General features: G+C 46.7%; 1 protein-coding gene across 1 annotated transcript in view; it reads left to right on the top strand.

The window, feature by feature from the left end:
* Positions 1 to 27,882, top strand: part of LOC119965687 (polycystic kidney disease protein 1-like 1) — a 289,484-nt gene that overhangs the window by 158,922 nt on the left and 102,680 nt on the right. Inside the window, exons 32-36 of the mRNA XM_038796448.1 lie at positions 4,667 to 4,840; positions 12,538 to 12,657; positions 14,432 to 14,507; positions 25,868 to 25,971; positions 26,232 to 26,427. Of these exons, the coding sequence (XP_038652376.1) occupies positions 4,667 to 4,840; positions 12,538 to 12,657; positions 14,432 to 14,507; positions 25,868 to 25,971; positions 26,232 to 26,427 (670 nt within the window). The remainder of the gene's footprint in view (positions 1 to 4,666; positions 4,841 to 12,537; positions 12,658 to 14,431; positions 14,508 to 25,867; positions 25,972 to 26,231; positions 26,428 to 27,882) is intronic.

A 27,882-nucleotide genomic window follows, 5' to 3' on the forward strand; every position in this document is an offset into this window, starting at 1 on the left:
CATGAGGCGGCGAGGTCACTAACTCAGAGATCATGGAGATTTCCAACTCCATCAGCATTCACTCATTGTGAAGTTAATATCATTCGAGCAGCTCTGGGGAAAGCTAATGAAACTGTGGAAGCCATGGAGCTACGATCAAAGATATGGAAGTGGCCCTTTCGGGCCACAGTGATCTGATAGCTTCGACTCCAGCAAGGCAATCTTCAGAGGTCGAAGTGAACAAATCATTGAAAACCAAAATGAATGACCTAAAGAATAGGTCCAGGAGACACAATACTCAAATTGTGGGGCTGTTGGAAAGGGTGGAAGACCCAATACCCATGAGGTACTTTGCTGATGTGTTCGGTAAGATGGTGAGTGAGGGTATTCCACCTCCCTCCCGTGTTGGAACGAGCCCAACATACACAACGGCCTAAGGCTCATGTTGTGGATCCATTGCGCGACATGATAGTCAGGTTCCATAATTTCATGGAGAAAGAGAGAATTCCAAGATGGACAAAGGAGCACCGTGACTTTAAGTGGGAAGGCCATGCCATCAGATTCTTCAAGGCATGGGTGCGGAGCTGGCGAAGAAGAGGACTGCGTTCAAGAGAGTCCTGTATAAAAGTAGAGCCTGGTTCGATTTGGTCTACCCTGCTTGGTTTTGAGTAACTTTTAAGTAACTTTTATTTTAAGTATCTTTATTCCAATTTTTACAATTTACAACAAACACAAAACCCATCCAATACATGAAACCTCCCCATCCCCCGCCTCCCTCAGCAGTCAACGGTAACCAACTCTCCAAAATGCAAAATGAACAATTTCCAACTATTGTAGAACCCGTCACTCCTCCTCCCATCCCCACCCCCAGAACACATTTCACTTTCTCCATGGCCAAAAACTCCAGCAGGTCCCCACCTTACCAGGCACAGGGTGGACAGCTGACATCCACCTTCACAATACCTGCCTGCGAGCAATCGGGGAGGCAAAGGCGAAGACATCTGCCCCCGCACCCGCCGGCAGCTCCAGCAGTCCGACATCCCGAATATGGCTTCTAGGGGACAGGGCTTTACATCAACATGCAGAGCCCCCGAAATGGTGTTGCAAACCGCCCTCCAAGACCTTTCCAACGTAGGGCAAAACCAAAACATATGTACATGATTTGCAGGGCCCCTTCCACATCACTCACAGACAAACTCCATCCCCTCAAACAGCCAGCTCTTCTTAGCCTTTGTCAGGTATGCCACCTTCAGCTGTATCAGCCCCAGCCTCGCACACAAAGTCGAGGCATTCATCCTCCACTGCACCTCACAATCCCTCCTCCAGTGCCGCTCCCAGCTCCTCCTCCCACTTCACCGTAACCCCCTCCATGGTCATCTGATCCTCCTCCAAAATCCTCCAATACATCACCGGCGGCCCCCTTCTCGAACCACCCCACTGACAGCACCATCTCCAACAGCGAGGAGGCCAGGGCGTAGACTAACTTTTGAGGGAAAAAATACTTTCTTTGGCACAGCAGGAGAGTTGCACGTTTTCATAACTCTAGTTGAGAACCTCCCTGCTAACTGAGTTAGCTAACTGCTGAGTTAGCTAATGGGAGTGGTTTTGAAGGATTGGCTGCAGCTCATTACAGTAGTTTTTTAGATAATGAGCTTAGAGTTCTTGTTTCGTTTAGGTTTGTTAGAAGTAGACCTCAGTCATTTTTGTTTGCCTTGTCTCTATTTATATTGGTATTTGGATGTGGTTGTTTTCAAGAGTGATGGCGTTGGGGGAGGAGGGGATGAGGGTATTTCGCTGACGGTGTCTGTAGACTTCTCTGTCCGGTCTTTTAATTTGGTTGAATGGCCATCTTGGATGAGCCTGTTTACTGCACATTTTAAGTATACTTTGGGTGAACTCTCTTGGTGGAAATGACTAGGGAGCGGCTAGGAGACCCCAATTCACTGGTCACCTAGAATGTTCGGGGTTTGAATGGCCCAGTGAAATGATTGAGTATTTCATAGAATTTAGTCCAGAAGGAGGCCATTCAGCCCATTGAGTCTGCACCAGCCCTTGGAAGGAGCACCCCACTTAAGCCCCTGCCTCCTCCCTAGCCCCGTAACCCAGTAACCCCACCTAACCCTTTTGGACACTAAGGGCAATTTAGCATGGCCAATCTACCTAACCTGCACATCTTATGGACTGTGGGAGGAAACTGGAGCACCTGGAGGAAACCCATGCAAACACGGGGAAAACGTGCAGACTCGCACAGACAGTGACCCAAGCCGGGAATCGAACCTGGGACCCTGGTGCTGTGAAGCCACAGTGCTACTACTGTGCTACTGTGCTGCCGTTGTTGAACACTGATGTCAAGTTACTTTGGCTTGAGCCTTGCCTCCTAAATGTAATCTCGGATCAGATCAGCTTCATGAATGGTCAACAATTGTCGACCAGTATACATCGCCTGTTAAATGTCGTAGTTTTCCCCTCCATCATGCATGAACTGGAGGTGATTGTTTGCTAGGATTCCATAAAGGCATTTGAGAGAGTGGAGTGGAAGTATCTATTTGAGATTCTGAGGAAAATCTATTTCTTGGATTCAGTGACTGTATAAGGCCCCACTACAAATGTTTGTACGGATGTCCTGACCTCTGTTTATTTTTCATTGAATAGGGGCATGAGACAGGGATGTCCATCGTCCCTGCTCCTGTTTGCTTTGGTAATAATGACACCCGCTACAGCATTAAGACCCTCTGTTAAGTGGGGGGGGAGTGGGGTGGGGGGGGAGTGGGGGGGGGGATAAATTGGACAGGGGTGGAGCATTGGGTATTCCTTTACGGGATGACCTACTTTTCTATATTACGGACACAGTACCCACCATGAACAAGATAATGAAGCTGCTTTGTATTTCTGGCTCCTTTTCTGGGTACAAGTTGAACTTTTTCTGGGCACAGGAGTGAATGTTTGCCGGTAAACCAACCGTGGGAGGAGAGCGCAACTGGGGACAGTTCGCCTTGCCAAGAGTAGCTTTTATTATCTGAGGATCCGGGTGGCCCCTACTGGGCCTTGCTTCATAAATGACAGTAATATAGTTGCCACTATTTAAGCAGACTTGCAAAGGTGAGATACCCCCTGCCCCACCGCCATCCTTGGTGGATCGGGCTCAGACTATTAAAATGAACGTGTCCCCGAGATTTTTATTTCTATTTCAGTGTCTCCCCAATTTTTCTCTCCCAAGTCTTTTTTTTTTAAAGGAAAACAAATTGATAACTTCCTTTATTTGGGCAGGTGGACTCCGTTGGGTTTTGCTCCAAAGATACAGACGATCGGGGGGGTGGGCGGTTGCTGGCGGGGGGGGGGGGGGTGGGGGGGCTGGCCCTACCCTACCCAATTTCTTGTTATACTATTTGGCAGCCACTATTTCGAAGGTATTGTTGTGGTTTAGCGATCCCAGTTCCATATGGGGACAAATGGAAGAGTGCTCCCGCACTGCTTCTAGTCTCCGTGCAATAGTTACTACACCATTTCCTTTTTCCCTGGGGAGATTTTCCTCAAATCAATTTGAAAGCAGTTTAGGCAACATTTCAAGCTCCTTTCCCTGTCTTCACTAACCCCTAATTGCAATAATCACCTTCTTCTAGCAGCTGGTTTGGACTCTACTTTTAAGTCTTGGGAGGGGAAGGATCTGGAGAGGTTTCGGGTCCTGATCGTGGAGGGGAGCTCTGCTAGTTTTAAGGAGTTAGCTGAGAAATTCCAACTGCCTCATTCCAATCTCTTCAGGTATTTTCAAATTTGAGATTTTTCATGCAACACTTTCCCCTCGTTTCCTTTCATGCCACCCTGTTCACTGTTGAAGAAAATTTGCCTTTGGCTCGGCCTGACAGGGGAGGGCTATCTCGGACATATATGGCCATATCCCTTCAACGGCCTCTGCTCTGTCGAGTGAGGTGAGGACGAAATGGGAGGGTGAATTGAGTCCCATTCTGGATAGTGAAGTGTGGGGTGAGGCCCTTCACAGGGTCAACTCAACGTCTTCACGTGCTTGGCTGAGTTTGATTCAATTCAAGGTTTTGCACAGGACTCACTTGACCAGGGTTAGGATGAGCAGGATGTCTCTGGGGTTGAGGATAAGTGTGAACGCTGCTCTTGGGGGCCGGCTAACCATACACATATGTTCTGTTCCTGTCCCAAGTTGATAAGCTTCTGAGCCTCTTTCTTTAAGGTATGTCGGAGATACTCTGTGTCGATTTCGATCCATGACCGCTGGTGGCCATATTTGAGTTGTCGGATTCACTGGTGCTTCAGTGTGGGGTGAAGGCGGATGTCCACACCTTTGCCTTGTTGATAGCCTGGAAAAGAATTCTGTTTGGGTGGCGGTCTCCTATTCCACCTCGTGCCTTGGCTTGGTTGGGTGAACTCATGTCTTTTCTACCTTTGGAGAAGGTCAACAACACCATCAGGGGGTTGGTGTAGGGTTATACCGAAGACGGCAACCATTCATTTCCTTTATTAAGGAGTTAGTCACTGTCAGTTGTTAAAATGTTTAATTTTATTTTTGTGTTAATTAGGTGTTCTGTGTGCTTGTGCCTTTTCATTTCTCTCTTCAGTTGTGTATTTCTGTTTGATTGTTTCAGGTTGTTTTGTTTAATATGGAACATTTTTAATAAATATATATATATTTTAATGAAACATTTTTTTTTCTCAACAGCTTCTTTATAGCAAACTCACTGAGTACTTGGAAGACTTTCACCTCTGGGGTTCTGTGTACAGCCGCCCATCGTATAGCTCATTTACTCATACTCAGCGCCTCAGTATCTGTCTTTGCCTCCTGTTGGGTTACATGTGTTTGAATGCTGTGCTGACTAACTTGAAGGATGAGGAGGTGAAACATTTTACATAAATTTAAAACCATTTTATTTCCAAAAATGCATTGTGCAGTTTGTCAGCTGAAGGAGTTCCACAGTAAATGTAAAAATGTACATGTCGCCACAGTCCCAGAGGACCTTGGGCTGCTTCCCCCTTTGGCAGCTGATTGGTGGTGATTTCATCAAAGGGTCACCACACCTGAGGCGAGGGGTCTTCATGAATAACCTCAGCCGGTGTGGGAATTGAGTCTGTGATGTAGGCGTCGCTCCACATCACAAACAGCGTCCAGCTAACTGAGCTAACCGACCAACTCCACAGTAAGTATTCTGATGGCAGCCATAGACTCCCTTCAGTGCAGAAGGAGGCCATTTGGCCCATCGAGTCTGAAAGAGCACCCTCCCCAGGCCCACAACCCTGTCCTATTCCCGTAACCCCATGACCCCACCTAACCTAACCTTTGCACACAAAGGGACAATTTAGCATCGCCAATCCACCTAACCTGCACAGCTCTGGACTGAGGGAGGAAACCGGAGCACCCGGAGAAAACCCACACAGACACGGGGAGAAAGTGCAAACTCCGCACTGACTGTTACTTAAGGCTGGAATTGAACCCGAGTCCCTGGTGTTGTGAGGCAGTCGTGTGACCCACTGGCCACTGTGCTGCTTTTGGGAATTTGGGGCATATTTTTGGCCATTTTTGAATTTCTGAATATTCAGATTCTACAATGTTAAATTCGGAGTGTTCCTCCATTTAATGAAGTGCCGACTACAAAATATTAATCTGCTTTTCTTTTCCATCTGTTGATGAATTTACTGTTTATTTCCAATATTTTCTATTTTTGCTTCAGATTTGCTCCATTGCAGATTATTTTCATTTTCTCCGTGCCCTGGTTTTCCATCACTCTCCTGATCCTGAGTGCCCCTTGCTGACTATGAGTGTTTGTTGCTCCACTTGGCACCTGCATATCTCCTGCTGCTTATCCTACTTACTGCTCCCTTTTCCAGGAAACGTTTACTACTGTCTATCCTGACATTAATCATCTGCTGCTGTTCCAATTCTGGACTTTGAAATATTTTTTTAAAGATCCAGTGTTGGTAAATAGTGAGTTGGATGTACTGATGTGTAAATCATCCAACTACCATTTGGGAATTTAAAAGTAAAAATGTTTTCTTTCCCTGAGGCAGATCAGATGCTGTAACAGAGAAAGCAAAGAAATAATTAAATACTAATTTGAAGATAACAAATGGTTGCCATGACTGCACTAAACCATAGCGCACAGAATTATCATTGCCTGTTGGGTTTGTTCCTCATCATTCATAAAATTATATAACTTGACTATTTCTCTCCCTTTCTCCTCCCCCACACCCCATCTCTCTCCCTGTGTATCTTTACAATTAAGACAAACTTTTTTTATTTTTGCATGGCGAAGTACTGAAATATCTATCAAAAAAATCAAAGGGGAACCGTCATAATGGGGTGGTTTCTCCATTTGGGAGACTATGGTCGGGATTCTCCAAAATGGAGGCAGGGTGTCCGCGCCGTCGTGACTGCTGTCGCGTTTCAGGACGGCGCGAAACGGGTGTGGGCACTACCGATTCTGGCCCCCACAGCGGTTCATGCCGCGCCAGCCTCCCTTCCCGGCGCCAACTAGGTGCTGCGCCAATCCATGCGCAGTGGCACTGCGCCAACCCGCGCATGCGCGGGGGACTTGCTCAACGCGTCGGCCCTGACGCAACATGGTGACGCAACAGGGGCTGGCCGCGTAACATAATAGGGTTGGGGCTGGAGAGGCCGGCCCGCCGATCGGTGGACTCCGATCGCGGGCCAGACCCCATCGGAGGCCCCCCCCCCCCCCCCCCCCCCCTCCCCTCAGGCCGTCCCCCAACCCTGCGTGCAGAGTTCCAGCCGGCTGCGAGCAGGTGTGGACTGTGCCGGCGGGACTCTACCGTTTCTGTGCGGCCGCTCGGCCCATGAAGGCCGGAGACTCGGCGGCCTGGCCGCGGACTGTGGCCCGCAACCGGCGCCGCGCCAAACGCGCCGGCGCAAATGGCGCTAATTCTTTGCTCCTCGGAGAATCGCATGCAGGTGTGGCGCAGTTGCGGCGATTCTCCGGCCAGGCGCGGGGCTCAGAATCCTGCACTATGTTCTCCTGCTGGAGCTGAATTGCAGCAGTTATATGATCCCCTTGCAGATGTAAAGCGAGATGCAATTCAGTATTCCATGCAATGCAAATTTATGCATGGACCCCTGTAATAGGGGCACCCTCCACAGGGACCCCTGTAATAGGGACACCCCACACAGCGACCCCTGTAATAGGGGCAAACCCTCCTCCACAGGGACCTCTGTAATAGGGGCACCCTCCACAGGGACCCCTGTAATAGGGGCAGCCCCCACAGGGACCCATGTAATAGAGAGAACATCCCATGTGGACCCCTGTAATAGAAGGAACACCCCATAGGGATCCCTGTAATAGAGGGAACACCCCATAGGGACCCCTGTAACAAGGGGGGACACCCCACATGGACCCCCTGCCTAAAGGAATCGCTCCATAGAACCTTCGACGCGAGACCCCCCCCCCACCCCCGCCCCACCAAAAAGATGCCCCACCAAAAAGATACCCCTCTCTAAGCTAGAGAGCAGTCCTGACAGGGGTAATGGGAAGCATTATAGTTGTAATGCTTACCTTCCAACCCCTCGTGTTCATTCCTTGAAGGAGAGCGGCTTTCCCTGCGTCTGGTTCCCACAGATCCACTAACTGCAGTCTATTCATAGTTTTCGAGTGGTTGTCTGTGATCGATAGCTCGTAAAAACCATCTGCACCTTTGATACATTCATACAGGGCTGGTTTAGCACAGTGGGCTAAACAACTGGCTTGTAATGCAGAACAAGCCTGCAGCGCAGATTCAATTCCCGTACCGGCCTCGGGTGCAATTCACAATGTGGCGACTAGGGGCTTTTCACAGTAACTTCATTGAAGCCTACTTGTGACAATAAGCGATTAATTATTATTATTATTATTATCCTTTCACTTTCCGTGGCCTAAGTGGTGAAACCCCCATGTTAGTAAACATCGACCAAATCAAAGAGAGGTGATTGCAGTGAAATCACACGCTTGAGTTATTGGAATGCACTTAATGCCACCATCCGCTCTCACACCAACCCTTCCTCCACTATTCACTTCCTTACCATGGCTATATTGCTTCACCAGTAATAGTTCATCAAATTTGTCAAGGCCAGCCGCTCCAGCAGCACGTTCTTCACTTGAGGGCCTTTCCCCACCCACACAAACCCCGAGATCAATGTATTAATCTTCCCAAAGAAGGCCTTTCCAATAAAAATCGGACAGTTCTGGAACTCAAATAGAAATCTTCACGGACTGTACCCACCCTGCCAACGAGAACGGGAGCACGTCCCACCTCTTAAAATCCCCCTGCATCTGCTCCACTAACCGCCCCAGGTTCAATTTATGTAGCTGCTCCCATCCCCGGGCCACCTGGATGCCAAGATACCTGAAACATGTCCCTACTACCTTAAACGGCAACTTGCCAAGCTCCTCTCCTGCCCCCTCACCTGGATCGGAAAGAACTCACTCTTCCCCATGTTTACCTTGTACCCAGAGAATCGGCCAAATTCCACCGAAATCTCCATGATACCTCCAATACTTTCCAATGGGTCCGATATATAGAGCAACAGATTGTCCGCATATAGCGAGACCCTGTGCTCCACCCTCCCCACCCCTGCACTATCCCTTTCCAACCCCTTGACGCTCTTAAGTGCCATTGCCAGTGGCTCTATCGCCAAGACAAAGAGCAATGGGGAGAGTGGGCATCCTTGCCTCGTCCCGCGATGGTTCCTAATACACCCCGAGCTCACCTGGTTCGTCCTTACACTCACTGCCGGCGCCCAATACAACAACCGGACTCAATCCACAAACCCCTGGCCTTCTCCCCGTACTCTTCCACCGCCCCACTGCCATCCCCAAGAACACCAGCCCGAAATCCATCTGAAGCTTCTGCCTCTCCTTCAGGAATCCCGCCTCTGGGGCCTCCGAATACATCCTGTCCACTTGCAGAACCTCGTCCACCGGAACGATATGACGTCCCTCCTAACCACTGCCTTGACCCACCCCCCCCCCCCCCCCCCACAATATGGTGGTCGAGACCTCACCTGTATCATTCAGTTCCACATATCCCCTGATGACGGCCCTCACCCGCTCACACACCACCTCATCCGCTAATGGCCCTAAATCCAGCCTCCACTCCGGGCACTGCCACTCCCCTATCCACCTGTAAGTCCACCCAATGTAGCACGTGGTCCGAAACCACGATTACCGACTAACCCAAGTCAACCACCCCGGTCAATAACATCTTGCCCAAAAAAATTAATCTGGGGGTGTAACCCCCCCCCATTATCAACCGGTGTGAATCAGGTTTGGGATCTTCCCCAGCACCACTCTCATAAACTGCACATCGTCCCAATTTGGGCATAAACATTTATCAGGACCACTGACATCCCCTCCAGCTTCCCACTCACCATCACAAACCTTTCCCCTGAATCTGCTACCATATTCCCCATCCCGAACACCACCCATTTATTTACCAGCACTGCCACCCTCTGTGTCTGCATGTCTAATCCCGAATGGACGTCTTGCCCTACCCACCCTTCCCTTAGCCTTGTCTGATCCCCAATCTTCAAGTGTGTTTCTTGTAAAAAGACCATGTCCACCTTCAAGCTCCTCAGGTGATTGAAAACACGCAACCGTTTAACTGGCTCATTTAGCTCGCTCATGTTCCATGTGACCAGCCTGTTTGGAAGGCACCCTGCCCCCCCCAGCTGATTAACCATATCCCTTCTTAGGCCAGCCCCGGTCCATGCTATGCAATGCTCCAGGCCCACCCTCTGATGTCCACCATCACCATTCCCTCCTTTGCTGCACCACAGCAACAACGCCTTTGTCAGCAGCCTCCTCACCCCTGAACAAAAAACAACCTCTCCCCCTGAACTTCACAAACTGCTTGATCACTCCCCACTGCGCTCCCATTAACTAGCCCGCCCAGCTAGCCTGGCAGCCCCTGTCCAAGATGAGCCTCCTACCCCCCCCCCCCCCCCCCCCCCCCACACACCTCACAAACAACAATGAAACAAGAAAGAAAAAACATGCACTCACCCTCAATGCAACAAAACATCTCAAAGGAGAAAAGTTCTCCAACAACCAACAAACGAGAAAAAAGGTACCAAAAAAAAGGACAGAAATAGCACCCACCTCCTCACACCGCCTCCACAGTACAATGTCCTCCTTCTCCTGCCAGTCCATTGTCTCTTAAAAACTCCATCACCTCTTCTGGTGTTCCAAAATAATGTTCTTGGCTATTGAAAGTCACTCAGAGGTGTACTGGGTACAACATCTCAAACTTCACCCCCTTTTAAAGAGGGCTGCCTTCGTCCAATTAAACCTGGCTCTGCTTTTCGCCAGGTCTGCACCCAGGTTCTGGTATACCCGACGCTCACTCCCACCCCAGGTACATCTCTTCGTCTGCCTCACCCATCTCAACATGTTGTCCTTGTCCAGGAACCAGTGAAGACACACCACCATTGCCCTCAGCGGCTCATTCGCTAGCAGCTTCCTCATCAGTGCTCTGTGCGCTGGGTCGACCTCCAGGAGCTGGTCAAAAGTCCCCTGTGTGATGTTCTTTGCTTTCTGAATGAAGATGGTTTCAAAGTGTAGTGTCTCACAAAGAACATCAAGCTAAGTTTTGAACAAAGCTAATTTATTTACACTACAACTAAATAGATTTGACTTGCTTGCTAAGATACAAAAGATTACAGATTCAGTAAAACTATGATTCTAATTACAGAACTCCTGATAACATGGCTATTCTCTACCTCACTAAACAACTTTCTACCCGAATCAAGAGTATCACGTGATCCACATGTATGCACGTGATCGCCATCTAGTGATTGGATGCAGTTACAGGGAATTGTTAACCCTTCATTATTCTTACAATATACATATTGTCACACCCTCCCCCATCAACTTCTCCAGCATCTTGGCTACAGACATGCCGACATCCGCTCCCATGAGGCCTTCAGGCATCCCCACGATGCTTAGATTCTGTCTCCAGGAGTGATTCTCCAGGTCCTCCACCTTCTCCTTTAACTGATTTTGGGTCTCTCGCATCAGACCCACTTCAGCCACCAATGAGGCAAGGTGCTCTGCGTACTCCCCCACCAACTCCGCCATACAGTCAATTCCCGCTTTTAATGGTTCCACCACCTTGGCTAGGTCCTCCCTTCACTGACAGCTAAACTTCTCATTTAAGAAGTCCACCAGTTGCTCCCTCGACCACTAGGCAGGCAAGGCAGACCCTTTATCCTCCACCACCTTGATCTCTGGTGCACAAAGATTCTCTTGCTCCAACAGCTCCCTTCTTCTCGACCCACTTCGGTTCGTCAATTCAAACACCAGGCATATCAGTGGAGTTAAACTTTTCTCCAGTCATCCCGGACTCTTTTTTTCACCAAAACATTCATCCAGCAAACGTGGAGAAGGTCCGCAAAAACTGCCTCGAGCAGGATCTGCCAAATGTGCGACCACTCACACCATGGCCGCCACCAGAAGTCCCCATTATTAAAAGGCGGTTGGTAACCTTGCTTCTTTTTATAAATTTGAAGTACCCAATTTATTTTTTTCCCAATTAAGGGGCAATTTAGCGTGGCCAATCCACCTACCATGCACATCTTTGGGTTGTGGGGGTGAGACCCATGCAGACACGGGGAGAATGTGCAAACTCCACGTGGACAGTGACCCAGAGCCGGGATCAAACCTGGGTCCTTGGCACCATGAGGCTAACCACTGCACCACCGTGCCGCATAGTTGGAAACCTTGCTGAGGGGGCAATTCTAAATGTTGGAGGACAAAAGGATGGAGAAGCCTGTTAATTGTATTTAAATGCATTGAAATGAGTTTCCTGACCTTCCTGGCAGAAACCACATTACGTCACTGGCGGGGGTGGTGTGGGGAGAATTGGAAACTGAGATCATGCCAACGAGATTATCATTTTCTGAGTTTCCTAAAATTCTGTGGCAAGTCACCCATTGCGTTCAAGCCAAATGCGGTGGCAAAACCAATGTCTCTATTTCTAACTTTGCTTCTTTTATCAACATCGACATTCCATCGGACCAGGTGAGGTAATGCTAGCGGTCTTTTCAGTATGTCTTCTCTATCCATTATTATCCTATCTATGACTTCCCTCTTTTTTTTTGGCATAATCTGACATTATCTACTTCCTTTGTAAAGACAGATTCAAAGTTATCATTCAATACATTAGCCTCTTCCTGAAATACAGTGAAGTGTGCATGAATTTGGTCATCAGTGTCACAAGCCTTCAAAATTCTGCAGAACATTGTACTGTAATTACATCAGGAGATAAAAGAGCAGCTGCCAGTCATCAGGTCCGTTATTTGGCACTGTAACTTAAATGCACTAAATTACTTCAGATGTTGCACAAATGCACAAGCTTTTTTTTAAAAAAAAAGCATTTCCAATGTATCCTAAAACTGAAACTTCTAACCATTTGACACATCGGTGGTGAATAATGAGGTCGTTTATAGGCCCAATATTTCCAGAACTAATCTCTTAAACTGTATCAGGCAAAAATGCTTCTCTTTTTCTCACTCCTATCTTACTGACTTATTTTTATTTTTCCCCCCAGTATACAGCTGAACTGGGTCTCATTGATGTCTCCACAGCCTCCCTAATTACTGGCTTGATTACCGCTGTGGTAGTTCTGCCAATTGTACTGCTGGTGTCATTGTTATTCAGGTTCAGCAAGGTGAGATCATACATTGCAGCATCCTTTTAAATTAGTGTTCCTTATATATCCCACCAAGGCAAGTTGATACTTCATGATAATGGGCTTGACTTTTCAGTCTGGGCTCAAAATGTGCTTGCAAATGGGCTGATTTTCAGAAGTGAATTCATGAGTCATGTTTCCACTAAAACTTCGTTAAATAATCACAAATGTAAAATCTTCCATCAAACAGCAAAATTAGGCCCCCTTGCATTCAAAAAAATGTTCAGGAATGCACAGTAAACTTTGTTTTATTTGGCACTCTACCGATTGTAATTCTCTGTTAACCGGAGTTTCCCCCAAGCATTACTTTACGAACTAGAAGTGATTACAAAGTTATCCTGAACCCATACCTGAACACTGTTATATTATACTTTAAGTTATGTTTTAATGTACTGTTGAAGTTGAGAAGTAAAATACTGCTCTGTACTTTCTGAGCACTGCACATTAGTTTGTGAAGCCATTATTGTGTGTATTTCATTGGGCATCTGTTGAACGGCATTTTGGTAAACTGACATCAGCCATTCCCCACACGTGCTTGACAATAAAGATTTTCCCGCATTAAGAGTGGCGACTCTTTTTTTGGGGGGCAATTTATCATGGTCAATCCACCTAACCTGCACATCTTTGGACTGTGGGAGGAAACCGGAGCACCCGGTGGAAACCTATGCAGACACGAGGAGAACGTGCAGACTCCACACAGACAGTGTGGAGTCAAAGCTGGGACCCTGCAGCTGTGAAGCAAATGTGCTAACCACTGTGCTGCCCATGTGGACTCTTAAATGTGGTATTAATATAGTTGAAAATGAGATTATCACCAAGAAACATTTTTAATGCATGTTCAGATGTTAAATCAACTAAAATAGCTTTTAAAAAACTATTTTGAACATTTTAATAAATTAAATATTTTGTAACATGTAGTATCTTTTGATACATAATGAAGAGAAAAACTTTAATTTGAAGACCCCCTCAACAGTCGCAAACTGACACAATCAGCAGAATTTTGCCATGTTCATTACTCTGGGGTTGTGGTCAGTTTTGTTGGGTGCGGTGGGGTAGAGCTGGCTGTTTTTCAATCAGCTTTAAAGATTGCAGAATCTCTATACCCTTAGGCTTGATGTAGCATGTGCTTTAAATCCTCCAGTCTTTTATGTGGGATTCACAAATTTCAATCAAATTGCGCTGGTAGGAGGCAGCACGGTGGCCTAGTGGTTAGCACAACCGCCTCACGGCGCTGAGGTCCCAGGTTCGAATCCCGGCCCTGGGTCACTGTCCGTGTGGAGTTTGCACGTTCTCCCCGTGTCTGCGTGGGTTTCGCCCCCACAACCCAAAAATGTGCAGAGTAGGTGGATTGGCCACGCTAAATTGCCCCTTAATTGGAAAAAATAATTGGCTAATCTAAATTTTAGAAAAAAAAAAAAAAAAAAAATTGCGCTGGTAGGGGGCAGCATGGTAGCACAGTATTTAGCACTGCTGTCTCACGACACTGAGGACCTGGGTTCAATCCTGGTTGCGGGTCACTGTCCGTGTGGAGTTTTGCACATTTCCCACCGTGTCTGCGTGGGTCTCACTACCACAACCAAAAAAGGTGTGCAGGGTAGGTGAATTTGCCATGCTAAATTGCCCTTAATTGGGGGGAAAAAAGAATTGGGTACTATAAAAAATTTTTTAAATTGCACTGGGAAAACCATTGCAAAAATAGCCTAAACTCCAGGTACATGTATGATTGTTATTTCATATATTTTGTTCACGTCAGGTAAAATTGCTGAGGGAGGCTTCTGTTGAAGAACGATATGTGACCACAAGAGAATCCAATGTATATTCTGTTGAAGGTAATATGGAATCAGTTTTAATGTGGTTATAACTGTCAGCCAACAAATTGACTTTTCCCACAGTGATAAAACACAGGAAAACTGTGAGAAGAAAATTTCAGTTGTGAATATAGGGAGGTCTACATTTAATATCCTGTTTTAATAAATATTTTTATTAGCTTTTTCAAAATGTTTTACATAATTTTCATTACACGCATTTAGCTAACAATTAACAATCCCTCCTATAACCTGAAAATAATTCATCAACTAACTACCCCCTCTTTTAGCTGCTGACTGAGGCTAATTCCTTAAAGTGGGATATGAACGGACGCCATTAAGTCTCCCAGCCATCAGACAGCACGGTGATGCAGTGGTTAGCACTGCTGCCTCATGGTGCTGCGGTTCAAGGTTCGATCCCTGGATCCCAGGTTCTGAGTCACTGTCCGTGTGGAGTTTGCACATTCTCCCTATGTTGACATGGGTTTCGCCCCACTACCAGAAGATGTGCAGGGTAGGTGGATTGACCACACTAAATTGTCCCTTAATTGGAAAAATGAATTGATCACTCTAAATTTTTTATTTTTAAAGTCTCCCAGCCATACTGAGGCACAGGGTGGAACAACTGACCTCCACACAATAGGATTCACCTCCTCGCCACCAGTGAGGTGAAGGCTAAGAGCTCTGCCCCCACCATTGTATGGAGTATTAGCAAGTCTGATAACCCGAATATGGCCCCCAGAGGACTGGGTTCTAGGTCCAACTGTAACGCTGTCAACATGATGCTTAAAAAATATGCCCTAGAACTTCGTCAGTTTTAGGAACAAACAGGCGACTCATTCTAGACCTCATCAGGTGTGTTCTGTGAACTGCCTCCAATTGTATTAGTGCAAACCTCGCACACGAGGTGAATTTATTTACCCTACATTAAATTTCGCACCACAGCCCTTCCTCCAATGACTCCCCAAATTCCTCCTCCCATTTGCCCAACTTCAGCCCATCTAGGGATTCTGATCCTGCTTCCTAATTCCCCCATAAATAGCCGAGGTAACGCCCCCTCGATTCCCAACACCATCAACACCTCTTCCAGCAAAGGAGGGGGTACACTGGGAATATAGGGAAGGTCTTATTTATGAAAGCCCATTTCTGCATATATCTAAAGGCCTGCTTCCTCGAGAGCTCGTATTTCTCTCTCAATTCTTTAAATATTGCAAAATGTCCTTCCAGGAACAAGTCTTTCAAAGTGATCACAGCGTTTTCCTCCCAGTCTTGGAACCTAGCGTCTATTTTTGACAGTTTAAATAGATGGTTATCTCGGACTGGCATCAATCATATTGACCCTGCCCCTAATTTAAAATGTTAATGAACTGCTTCAGTATCTTCATTGTTGCCACCACAAAAAGGCTCTTTGAGTATTTCCGCAGCACCAACAGGAGTGGCGCTGTAGCCAGCACTCCATCCGCACCCACACCGTATCCAGTTTCCTACTCCAGCACCAAACCTTCTCGGCGTTTACCATCCAGTGATAGTGCATCGGATTCGGCAGGGCTAGGCTGCCCAATTGTTGCCCTCTCTGAAGCAATGATTTACTAATTCTACGGACCTTTCCAGCCCATAAAAACGAACAGATCTATCGTTCCACTCCCACAAAAAAAAGCTTTAGATAAAAAGACCAGGTGACACTGGGAAAAAAACCTAAGGTAGAACGTTAATTTTTACCGCTTGCACTCAGTCCGCAAGCAATAGGGACATACTATCACATCTCTGTAAGTCTTCCTTAATACTTAAATGTTAGGCTTGCAAAATTTAATTTGTGGATCTGAGCCCAGACTCGAGCCACTTGTACCTCACAGTACCTAAAGTATTTGGTTGCTGCCCGAAACAGCATCTCTCCCATGTTTCATCCTTCACTTGGTGTTGAGGTTGAAAAGCACTCACCCTTTCCAAAATTTAACTTCTAGCCTGAGAAGGCTCCGAACATTTTAGTAGCCCCATAATGGACGGGATTTACCGACCACGCAGCCACGTGTTTTTCAACGGGAGAGGCAACCCGCCAATGGGATCTACCAATTCATTGTCAAAGGGATTTCCTGTTGACACTGGAACACTCGTCGCCAGAAAACCCATGCGCCGGCATGGGACTGTTATTTCCCATTGGCGTAAATAGCCGGTAAATCCCGCCCAATGTCTCCAGTCTTGGTTATCGGGTCAGATATATACAAAATGTAATAGCCTTGAAGGGAAGGTTGGATGCCTTGCAACAGAGCCCTAAAAATCTTTGTAATTTCAATATTTTGTGTTGTCTGAACAGGCAGCCATACTCCCACAGACTCCACAAAACAATCATGAGAACTGACAGCTTCCCCTTGACCTCAACCTGATCAGTTCACCATTTCACCCCCCACCCCGCCAGTAGATTGACTCTGCTGTTGATTGACTAAAATACTGTTGATAGTCTGTTCGATGATAGCTTTTTAAAAAAAATCAGAATCAGAATTCAACACACTGTTCAGAATCTTGAATTTTGCACATGCTGATCCTGTCTTTGAACCTGTTTTGATTTTGCATCTTGACCTGGCAGGTGCTGCATCAGATTATTTTTCTGAGAATGGTATTTCTGATGATCAGTGGTCTGAAAAGTGGTTGTTAACAATGATGTGAAGAAAAAAATCTGACATTTATAGTGCCTTTCATGATAGCCGGATGCTCCAATGCACTCTCCAGGCAATTAAGTATGTTTGAAAGTATAGACGCTGTTGAAGGAAGCACGGCCGCCCCCACAAACAACAATACGACGATAACCAGACAATCTGCTTTTTTGTGATGTTGATTGATCATTTTTGTTCAGGACACTGTGGATAACTTTCATTCGCCTCTTTGGAATTTGGTTTTGGCGCCAGTCGGCGTGGTGCCAACCACTCCGGCGCGGGCCTAGCCCCTCAATATGAGGGCTTGGCCCCTAAAGGTGCGGAGAATTCCGCACCTTTGGGGAGACCTGACGCCGGAGTGGTTGGCACCACTCCGCTATGCCGGGACCTCCCGCCCCGCCGGGTAGGGGAGAATCCCGCCCCCAGTCAGGAAACAGCCTGCAGATTCTTGCCTGTCTCAGAGTACTGTTTAACCTGTCAGCCTTTGAGAAACTGTTCCTGTCCAGGAAAATCACTGTTTTGAGAGAAACTGCCAGTCTGCCCACAGACGGATTAAAACTCACTGTTTTGAGAGCAGCTGTTGGTCTGTCCACAGTCAAATCTTTGATTAAACTTAAACTGAAAATTCAACACCTGAATGCTTCAGTCTCTGGCTGGTTTAGCTCACTCAGCTAAATCGCTGGCTTTTAAAGCAGACCAAGCAGGCCAGCAGCACGGTTCGATTCCCGTACCAGCCTCCCCGGACAGGCGCCGGAATGTGGCGACTAGGGGCTTTTCACAGTAACTTCATTGAAGCCTACTCGTGACAATAAGCGGTTTTCATTTTTCATTTTCATTCTCCCATTAACAACATTATTTTACTAAAACTAAACACAGGGGGCTGCATTCTCCGTTTCTGAGGCTAAGTGCTGACGCTGGCGTGGGAACTGTGGCATTTTACGATGCCAAAACCGGCAGCGATCCCTCACTGATTCTGGGACTAGTGAGGGGCTAGCTGGATAAAATTCCCGGCTCCTGTGCCAAAAACGGCCGAAGAACGGCCAGGTCCATGGCCGTCAATGCGCACGGTGAGGACCTGCAGCCGTCGCGCTGTACAGCAAGGCACCGGCTGTGCTTGGATCCGACCTACCAAATATGGCCCTGCAGAACACCACCTGGCATCCCCCACCTGTCCCCCCAGCTCTCGCAGAAGCCACCTGGCCAGCAGCACAGCTACCAGCCGACTGTGGCAGCGCTGGACACATTCCGCGGCCTTACGCGCCAGGTTTCTGACCACCCAGACCACATGTAAACCGTGCGGTTGGGAACTTGGCCCATCAGGGAGGACCTTCTGTTGATGCACCAACGCTGTTCCAATGACGTGCTGCGCACAACATTAGGACGCCATTTCAGAGACTCAAAAATCATCGTCAAACTGCCGCCACCCCGATTTGGCCATCGGATGGGATGCTCTGCCCAATTGCCAATTTCAATATCGGCGTTGGGCAGCGGAGAATCCCGCCAATGTCTCTATTTATTTTGCTAATAATAATCTTTATTGTCACAAGTAGGCTCACAGTAACACTGCAATGAAGTTACTGTGAAATTCCGGCGCCTGTACATGTACACGGAGGGAGAATTCAGAATGTCCAAATTACCTAACAGCACATCTTTTGGGACTCGCGGGTGGAAACCGGAGCACCCTGAGGAAACCCACGCAGCGACAGGGAGAACGTGCAGACTCCACACAGACAGTGACCCAAGCCGTGAGTCGATTCTGGGACCCTCGTGCTGTGTAGCAACAATACTAACCACTGTGCTACCATGCCGCCCCAGGGAACCTTCTTTATATAAACAAAATTCCATCAGTCCAACTTTTACACTGCTGTAGGCAGCAGTGTGAACCACTGCGCCACCGTGCCGCCAAAGACACATCAGTTATAATTTAAGAGGAAAATGTTAAATGTACCACATAGTTCTTGGAAATCACTGATCCTTTTTTTAATGTAGTTATTCAGGGAATTAAGAACAAACCTGAACATTGATATGCTTATGTAAACTACAAGCTATACAGATGAAGCATTTCTTCTCCCACACTATACAAGATCTGTAATGTTGCGTCTAAATTGAATAATCTCAAAGGGACAACTGGAGGCTGTTCATGAAAGACCCAGAGACTTTTAAAAAAATTTCTAAGTTCTATTTAATGGGTTACAGCTGGAATATTGCATGCAGTCTGATCAACACATTACAGGAAGGATGCGATTGCAAGGGAGATTTACAAGCATGCTGCTGGGATTGGAACACTTTAGTGATGAGAAAAAATTAGATAGACTTGGACAGTTTTCTTGGAACAGAGCAGGATGAGTTGAGATTTAATTGAGTTGTGTATAATTATGACGGGCCTAGATTTCATGGATAGGAAAGATTTATTTTCCATAGCACTGGGGAGCATAACTTTAAAGTAATTAGGACAAGGCAATCGAAGACAAATATTTTTACCCATAGGCGAAGAGAATTTGGGACTCGCTGTCTGAAAGGACAGCAGATATCCTCATCATATTTTTTAAAATGCACTTAAATTGTTGTCACTATTGGGCCGTGGACCAACAGCTGGAAAGTGAGATCAGTTTAGATCTTGTTTGAATTGTCTACTCTGTGCTGTTAACTTTTATATTTCTACTCACCTTTTCTCCTAACAGCCACAAAGGATTGAAGAAGTTTCCAGCACTAGAGTCCTTGGTAACGAACGATACCACAACAATAACAAATAAAACGACGGGGGGTTGAGAATCCCGCCCATGGTTCAGCAATCGGCCATTCAGCCCAACCAGCTAATGCCTGTTTATGCTCCAATTGAGCCTTCTCCCATCTCTCCAATTGTAAATCTGCCATCACAACCTAATATTTCCTTCTCCCTCGTGCATTTGTCTGTTCTCCCCATAAATGCATCTATTCTATTCACTTCACCCAATCTGTGAGGCAGCGCGTTCCACATTCTCACCATTCTTCGGGGAAGGAAGTATCTTACAAATTCCCGATGGATTTCTTGGTGACTATCTCATATTGGTGGTCTCTAGTTATGCTCTTCTCTACAAGTGGAAACACACTTTCTGTATCTTCTCTATCAAAACCTTTCAGAACATTTATAATCTCAAAGGTAACCTCTTTATTTTATCAAAAGAAAAGAGATCCAGTCTGTTCAGTCTTTCCTCATTACTATCCCCAGTGTCGTTAGGGGATTTGGGAACTTAGGCAATAGAAACCTCCAGCTGCCAATGATAGAATTATAAAATCGGGAATTCTCAGAAGGCCAGAATTAGAAGAGCACTGATATCTCGGGAGGCTTGTGAGGTTGGAGGAGGTTACATAGACGCAAGGTCATAGCTGGACTTAAAACAAGAATGAAAGTTTTAAAATCAAGAAGTTGCTTGACTGGGGGCCAGTGTAGGTCACTGAGCACAAGGATCCTTTAACTGGATATGTTTTACCTTTAACAAAATACCAGCCTCATATGAATCTCCCCCCCCCCCCCCCCCCAGAACCTTTCAAAAATAACAAAATCAAAACAGAAAAAGATAAGAACCCCACCCCAGTTACTTATTCCTCCCCCAGCCTCTAACAGTGAACTATTCTCTGAAATACAATATAAACAGCTGCCACCTCGAGTAGAACCCTTCAAGCTACCCCCTCACAGTGCATTTGACCTTTTTGAGATACAAAAACTCCATCAAATTCCCTAACCACGCCGAAGCACTGGACGGTGTTACCAACCTCTAGCCCAACAGAATCCGCCTCCGTGCCACCAAAGAGACGAAGGCCAGGACATCCACCCTGCACCCGTCTGCAACTCTGGCACATCTGAAACCCCAAAAATAGCCACCAGGAGACGAGGTTCTAGCTCAGTATTTAGGATTGCCAACATGGTGTTGAAAAAGTACCTCCAGAAACCCGCCATCTTAGAACAGAACCACACTATGTGTGTGTGATGTGCAGGCCCCCTTGAGCAGCGCTCACACCTATCCTCCACCAATCTCAAAAAATGGTTCATCCTTGCCTTAGTGAGCTGCGCTCGAAACACTAACTCGATAAGGTTCAGTCTCGCACATGACGACGTAGCATTCACCCTCCGCAACACCTCACTCCACACCCCCTCCTCCAGTATTGTCCCAAGTCCTCCACCCATTTTGCTTTTATCCTTTCCACCGAACTTAACTCTTCCCCCACTATCAGTGCATTCATGCTGGAAGTACTGTCCTCCTCTGACCCCGAAAAGGAGAGAATCTGCTCCAACAAGGAAGATGGCTGCACCACTGGGAATGCCAAAAAAAACCTCGAAACAAAGCTCCGCACCTGGAGGTACCTAAACATGTCCGTACCTAACAACCCAAATTTCTCCTTCAGCTCCTCCAGGCTGGCAAACCACACGTCCAAAAAAAAAAACCCCACTCCAGCCTTCTCTCCCTCCATGCACACTGAGCACAAGTATGACAAATGAATGGGACTTGGTGTAAGTTAAGAGTTTGGCAGTAAAGTTTTGGTTGACTTTTTTGATTTGATTTGATTTATTATTGTCACATGTATTAGCATACAGTGAGAAGTGTTGTTTCTTGCATGCTATACAGCATACCGTACATAGGGAAGGAAGGAGAGACTGCAGAATGTAATGTTACAATCATAGCTAGGGTGTAGAGAAAAGATCAACTTAATACGAGGTAGGTCCATTCAAAAGTCTGATGGCAGCAGGGAAGAAGCTATTCTCAAGTCGGCTGGTACATGACCTCAAACTTCTGCATTGTTTACCTAGAACATAGAACATAGAACGATACAGCGCAGTACAGGCCCTTCGGCCCTCGATGTTGCACCGACATGGAAAAAAACTAAAGGCCATCTAACCTACACTATGCCCTTATCATCCACATGCTTATCCAATAAACTTTTAAATGCCCTCAATGTTGGCGTGTTCACTACTGTTGCAGGTAGGGCATTCCACGGCCTCACCACTCTTTGCGTAAAAAACCCACCTCTGACCTCTGTCCTATATCTATTACCCCTCAATTTAAGGCTATGTCCCCTCGTGCTAGCCACCTCCATCCGCGGGAGAAGGCTCTCGCTGTCCACCCTATCTAACCTTCTGATCATTTTGTATGCCTCTATTAAGTCACCTCTTAACCTTCTTCTCTCTAACGAAAACAACCTCAAGTCCATCAGCCTTTCCTCATAAGATTTTCCCTCCATACCAGGCAACATCCTGGTAAATCTCCTCTGCACCCGTTCCAAAGCTTCCACGTCCTTCCTATAACGAGGCGACCAGAACTGTACGCAATACTCCAAATGCGGCCGTACTAGAGTTTTGTACAACTGCAACATGACCTCATGGCTCCGGAACTCAATCCCTCTACCAATAAAGGCCAACACACCATAGGCCTTCTTCACAACCCTATCAACCTGGGTGGCAACTTTTAGGGATCAATGTACATGGACACCGAGATCCCTCTGCTCATCCACACTACCAAGAATTTTACCATTAGCCAAATATTCCGCATTCCTGTTATTCTTTCCAAAGTGAATCACCTCACACTTCTCCACATTAAACTCCATTTGCCACCTCTCAGCCCAGCTCTGCAGCTTATCTATGTCCCTCTGTAACCTGCAACATCCTTCCGCACTGTCTACAACTCCACCGACTTTAGTGTCGTCTGCAAATTTACTCACCCATCCTTCTGCGCCCTCCTCTAGGTCATTTATAAAAATGACAAACAGCAACGGCCCCAGAACAGATCCTTGTGGTACGCCACTCGTAACTGAACTCCATTCTGAACATTTCCCATCAACTACCACTCTCTGTCTTCTTTCAACTAGCCAATTTCTGATCCACATCTCTAAATCACCCTCAATCCCCAGCCTCCGTATTTTCTGCAATAGCCGACCGTGGGGAACCTTATCAAACGCTTTACTGAAATCCATATACACCTGATGGAAGAAGGTGGAAGAGAGTATGTCCTGGATGCGTGGGGTCCTTAATTATGCTGGCTGCCTTTCCGAGACAGTGGGAATTATAGACAGACTCAATGGATAGAAGGCTGGAATGCGTGTTGGACTGTGCTACATTCACGACCTTTTGTAGTTTCCTACGGTCAAGGGCAGAGCAGGAACCATACCAAGCTGTGATACAACCAGAAAGAATGCTTTCAATGGTGCATCTGTAAAAGTTGGTGAGAGTCGTAGCTGACATATCAAATTTCCTTAGTCTTCTGAGAAAGTAGTCGTTGGTGGGCTTTCTTAGCAGCATGGGGGGACCAGGACAGGTTGTTGGTAATACATAGAACAGACAGTGCAGAGGGAGGCCATTCTGCCCATCGAGTCTGTACCAACCCACTTCAACCCTCACTTCCACCCTATCCCCGGAACCCAATAACCCCTTCAAACCTTTTTGGTCACTAAGGGCAATTTATCATGGCCAATCCACTTAACCTGCGCATCTTTGGACTGTTGGAGGAAACCGGAGCACCCGGAGGAAATCCACACAGACACGGGGAGAATGTGCAGACTCCGCACAGACAGTGACCCAGCGGGGATTCGAACCTGGGACCCTGGCGCTGTGAAGCCACAGTGCTATCCACTTGTGCTACCGTGCTGCCCCTGAACACCTAAACACTTGAAGCTCTCGACCCTTTCTACTTCGTTCCCATTGTTTGTGGCATTGTAGACCTCAAGTTTGTGGCGATGTAGAAAGTGGAAGGGCAACAAGGAGTGCACTGTGAATAGTCAAGTCTAGAGATAAGAAAGACATGAATGAAGGTTGCAACAGCAGATAAGCTGAGTCAGGACTGAAGCTGGGCGATGTTATGGAGGTGGAAATGGGCAGCCTTAGTGATGACACAAATGAGGTTGGAAGCTCATTTCACAGTCACATGTGAACAGACTGGTTTAATCTCAGACTGTGGCCAAGGAGTGGGATGGAGTCAGTAACAAGGGAATGATGTTTGCAGCAGAGACCCAAAATAGTGGCTTCAGTCTTTGCAGTATATAATCGGAGGACATGTCTGCTTGTCTGCTCTTGGATGGTAGCTAAGTAGTCTGATAATTTATTTATTTATTTTTTTTGGGAATGTTTGCTATTGAGTTTTCATATTTTATATCCAGCAAATTATAAATTATACATTATCAGAAAAAAAGTGCAGAAACCAAAACGTATATTTACAAGTGAGCATCTTTATAACAACAACAGTGGCTGTGACCACGTCTTTAACGGCATATATATTTTAACTTCCCCAATATGGCCAAGACACACATTTACAGGCATTTATATAAATTTAGTTTGCGCCTTAGCTTGCCCTTGCGGCTTGGTCCCTCCTGTTCGTACCTCGGGTTTGCCTTCACCCACCCCCACTTTGTGGAGGAGGTTTTTGGCTTGAATGTACCTCGGGTCATTCCCTCTTGGTAGCTGAAACCTCTTCGTGAAATCCCACAGGGTCGCTACTTTAGCGTCCGTGTACATGTCCCTAACTGCTCCCCTCATCCTGTCTCCACCTTTTGAAGGTCACGAACACTATTGTGGGAGTAAGCCTATGGATGTTGCAGATGGGGATCAAGTTGGTCATTTCGGTTAAGCCAAAGTGATGGCTCATTTACTACCAAGTTCAGAGGTAGTCTGATAATTTAGCAGCAGTGGAGGAGTTGAGAAAGATAGTGATGAGGGAAAACTGGGTACTGTATTTATTTAGCACCTTCAACATGTGCAATTTTCCAAGCACTTCACAGGACCGGTTATCAAACAAAAAAACATCAGACTAAAAGAGCAAATCTTGTAGCTCATCAACCTGTGCTGACTTTCTTTATGAGAGAGTTATCTGATTTTCCTCATTCCCCTGATGTTACCCTATATCACGACATTATCTTCCCTTCAAGCCTTTATCAAACTTCCTTTTGGAAGTATTAAATATTCAGCTGAAGGCAAGTTCAAAGGCTTCAAGGGGAAGCAGGGTGTCTATGATCGGGCAGGAGAAGGTGAAGTGGGAAATCAAGTTTTTAAACATGTATTCATTCATGGAATGTGGGCATCGTTGGCTGACCCAGCATTTATTGACCATCCCTAGTTACTCTTGAGGGGGCAGTTAAGAGTCAACCACATTGCTGCGGGTCTGGAGTCACACGTAGGCCAGTCCAGGTAAGGATGGCAGATTTACTGCCCTGAGGGACATTAGTGAACCCGATTGAGTTTTACGACCATTCGACAATGGTTTCATGGTCATCATTCGACATTTAATTCCAGATTTTTTTTTATTGAATTCAAATTTCTTCATCTGCCGTGATGATATTCGAATCCGGCTCCCCAGAGCTTTACCCTGGGTCTCTGGATTACTAGTCTAGTGGCAATACCACTGTCTCCGCTATCCAAGTTGCCACTGTCCAAGGCAGGAAGGCTTGAGGATTGCTTTCCCACCCAGATGCCATTTGAGGGGCTTAAGTGGGCAATATAATGTACTGGGAAGATGTAAATCAGAGACTAGGTACTTCTACTCTAGTAGAAAGGAAAATTGATGACTGAATCACTTCTCTCCCCTTTCCACTGTTTACCTTTGAGGAGCTGACCCTGAGCATAACTCGGATGAATTCTGGGAAATGTATAGTGTTCTGGACAGTGAATAATCTGCAACTCTACACAGCAAATGCAAAAATAAATTTACAATACAACAATGAGCACTGCCACTTTGGATAGTTCAATTACTTTATGTTCCTATGTTAATTCTTCAGCTCATCGGGATACTCTGCTGGCCTCAGACACTGCATTTGAATCGTACCTGTCCTGGCAGAATCTGCAGCAATGGGCACAGGAAGTTTGGAGGAAAAAATACGAGGTAAGCATCATATTGCAGAAAAAAAATCACTTGAATCTGCTGAAGATAATGAAACTACAACAACTTGCATTTATGTAAAAGTGGTAGGTTTTAAGGGGATGGATTTTGACAATCATGGATGTGCAAGAGACTAGATTGAATGTATACCAAGATGCGGGAGGTTATAGAGGGAGGGAACAGTGTGGACATGTAGGAATCTGAAAACATGGATGAGAATTATTAAATCGGTTTGTCATAGATATATGCTTGTCTTTCTTCAGCGTGGTTTACTGGAGCCACAGTCCCCCAGCATTCACTCAGAGCACTACAGTGAAATGAGCAATAAGAAAGATGGAAATTGCTTGTCTGAAGGCAGCTCAAGTGGATTTGAGGATTGCAGTTCGCAGGAAAATGCCAAGCCGACAGCGAAGGATTCCAAACCCAACTGTACTGACCGACGATCAGATTATTCATCAGGTAGGGGGAAAAAATTAAGGGATTACATTGAATTGGTAGCATTTAATAGGATTAATGACCGCAAGCTAATGTTAACGTGCTGTAGTCTAATCATGGATGCGCAAGAGACTAGGTTGAATGTATACACTAATAGTGGCGATAAAGAAGACTTGGAATAGTTATGATGTCATGACTGACATTTTATTGTTAATTTAGCAGTGGGTCTTCTGTAAACATGTGTTTACTCTATTGAGATTTCCCTCTTTCATTTCCACAGTTGAAAAACATGGGAACGGTGGAGTTTTACGACAGAGAAAAGTGACGTAAAATGACCACCAATCCTCGGTTTGGCTGGGGGCTAGCATCAAGGCAGCCTGGAACACCCAGCTCTAGCTGCTGATACGGCCCGGAGAATTGCTGGGTCCTTGGCTGCACATGCGCACGCCGTGCAATATGGCGGTGAACGCTTGCGGACCGTGCCTGCGAAATAGTGCCCCCCCCTGTGGCTGGCTCGCGCACCCAGATCACCCCCCAACAGTGCCCCAGCCCCTGGCAAAGGCCCTCCCTCGACTGTGGCCTGAGTCCGCATCCACCACGCCAAGTTCCTGATGGGTGAGACCATGGGAGACCCACGCCATCGGGAACTCAGCCGGTCGGGGGTGGAGCATCGGGGGGGGGGGGGGGGGGGGGGGGGGGATCTTCAGGCAATGTCCTGAGGCCATCGGTACGGTGCGAAGCGTACTCTCAGAATACGCCTCTTTGGAGTGGGCGGAGCATCGCAAAAGCATCGCCGCCCCCGATTCGGTCGTGAAGGGGATTCGCCGGCTAATCGGCGAACGCAATTTCGGCGTCGCTGACCGGAGAATCCCGTCCATGATTTGTTTTGCTACACAGCTCTCTGGCCAGGATTCACTATTCCCAATTATCAGAAATTGCGATTGGGCGGAGAAAGGAATGTTGGCAGAAAAATGGGATTGGCGCCAGGTGCCTGACCCGTTCCCATTCTCTATTCTCCCACCACCGGATGTAGCGTGCTACTCGCCCCGTGCCGCATGGCCAAGGACTATGACTCACAGCTGGGTGCCGTTCCTCGTGCCAATGTAGACCAGTCCTGATACCCACTGGCTGGACTCCGGAACAGAGAATCCTGGCCTCTGAGTCTCCCTGTACTACTGAACATTCACATTATGAGAAATATGGCCATACTGAATTACTCCCAGACATTCTGCAGTTAGTAATCTTAGATGACTAGACAGGCATTTAGGACAGAGATGAGGAGAAATGTATTCACCCAGCGAGTGGTGAAAGTGGAATTCATTACCACAGGAAGTAGTTGAGGCCAAAAAATTTCAATTTTTGAACATGCAATTAGATATAGCATTGGGGTGAAGGGGATCAAAGGATATTGGGGGAAAGCGGGTCAGTCTATTGGATGATCAGCCATGATCATAATGAATGGCAGAGCAGGCTTGAAGT

This window comes from Scyliorhinus canicula, chromosome 5 (assembly GCF_902713615.1).
Source record: "Scyliorhinus canicula chromosome 5, sScyCan1.1, whole genome shotgun sequence".
Lineage (NCBI taxonomy): Eukaryota > Metazoa > Chordata > Chondrichthyes > Carcharhiniformes > Scyliorhinidae > Scyliorhinus > Scyliorhinus canicula.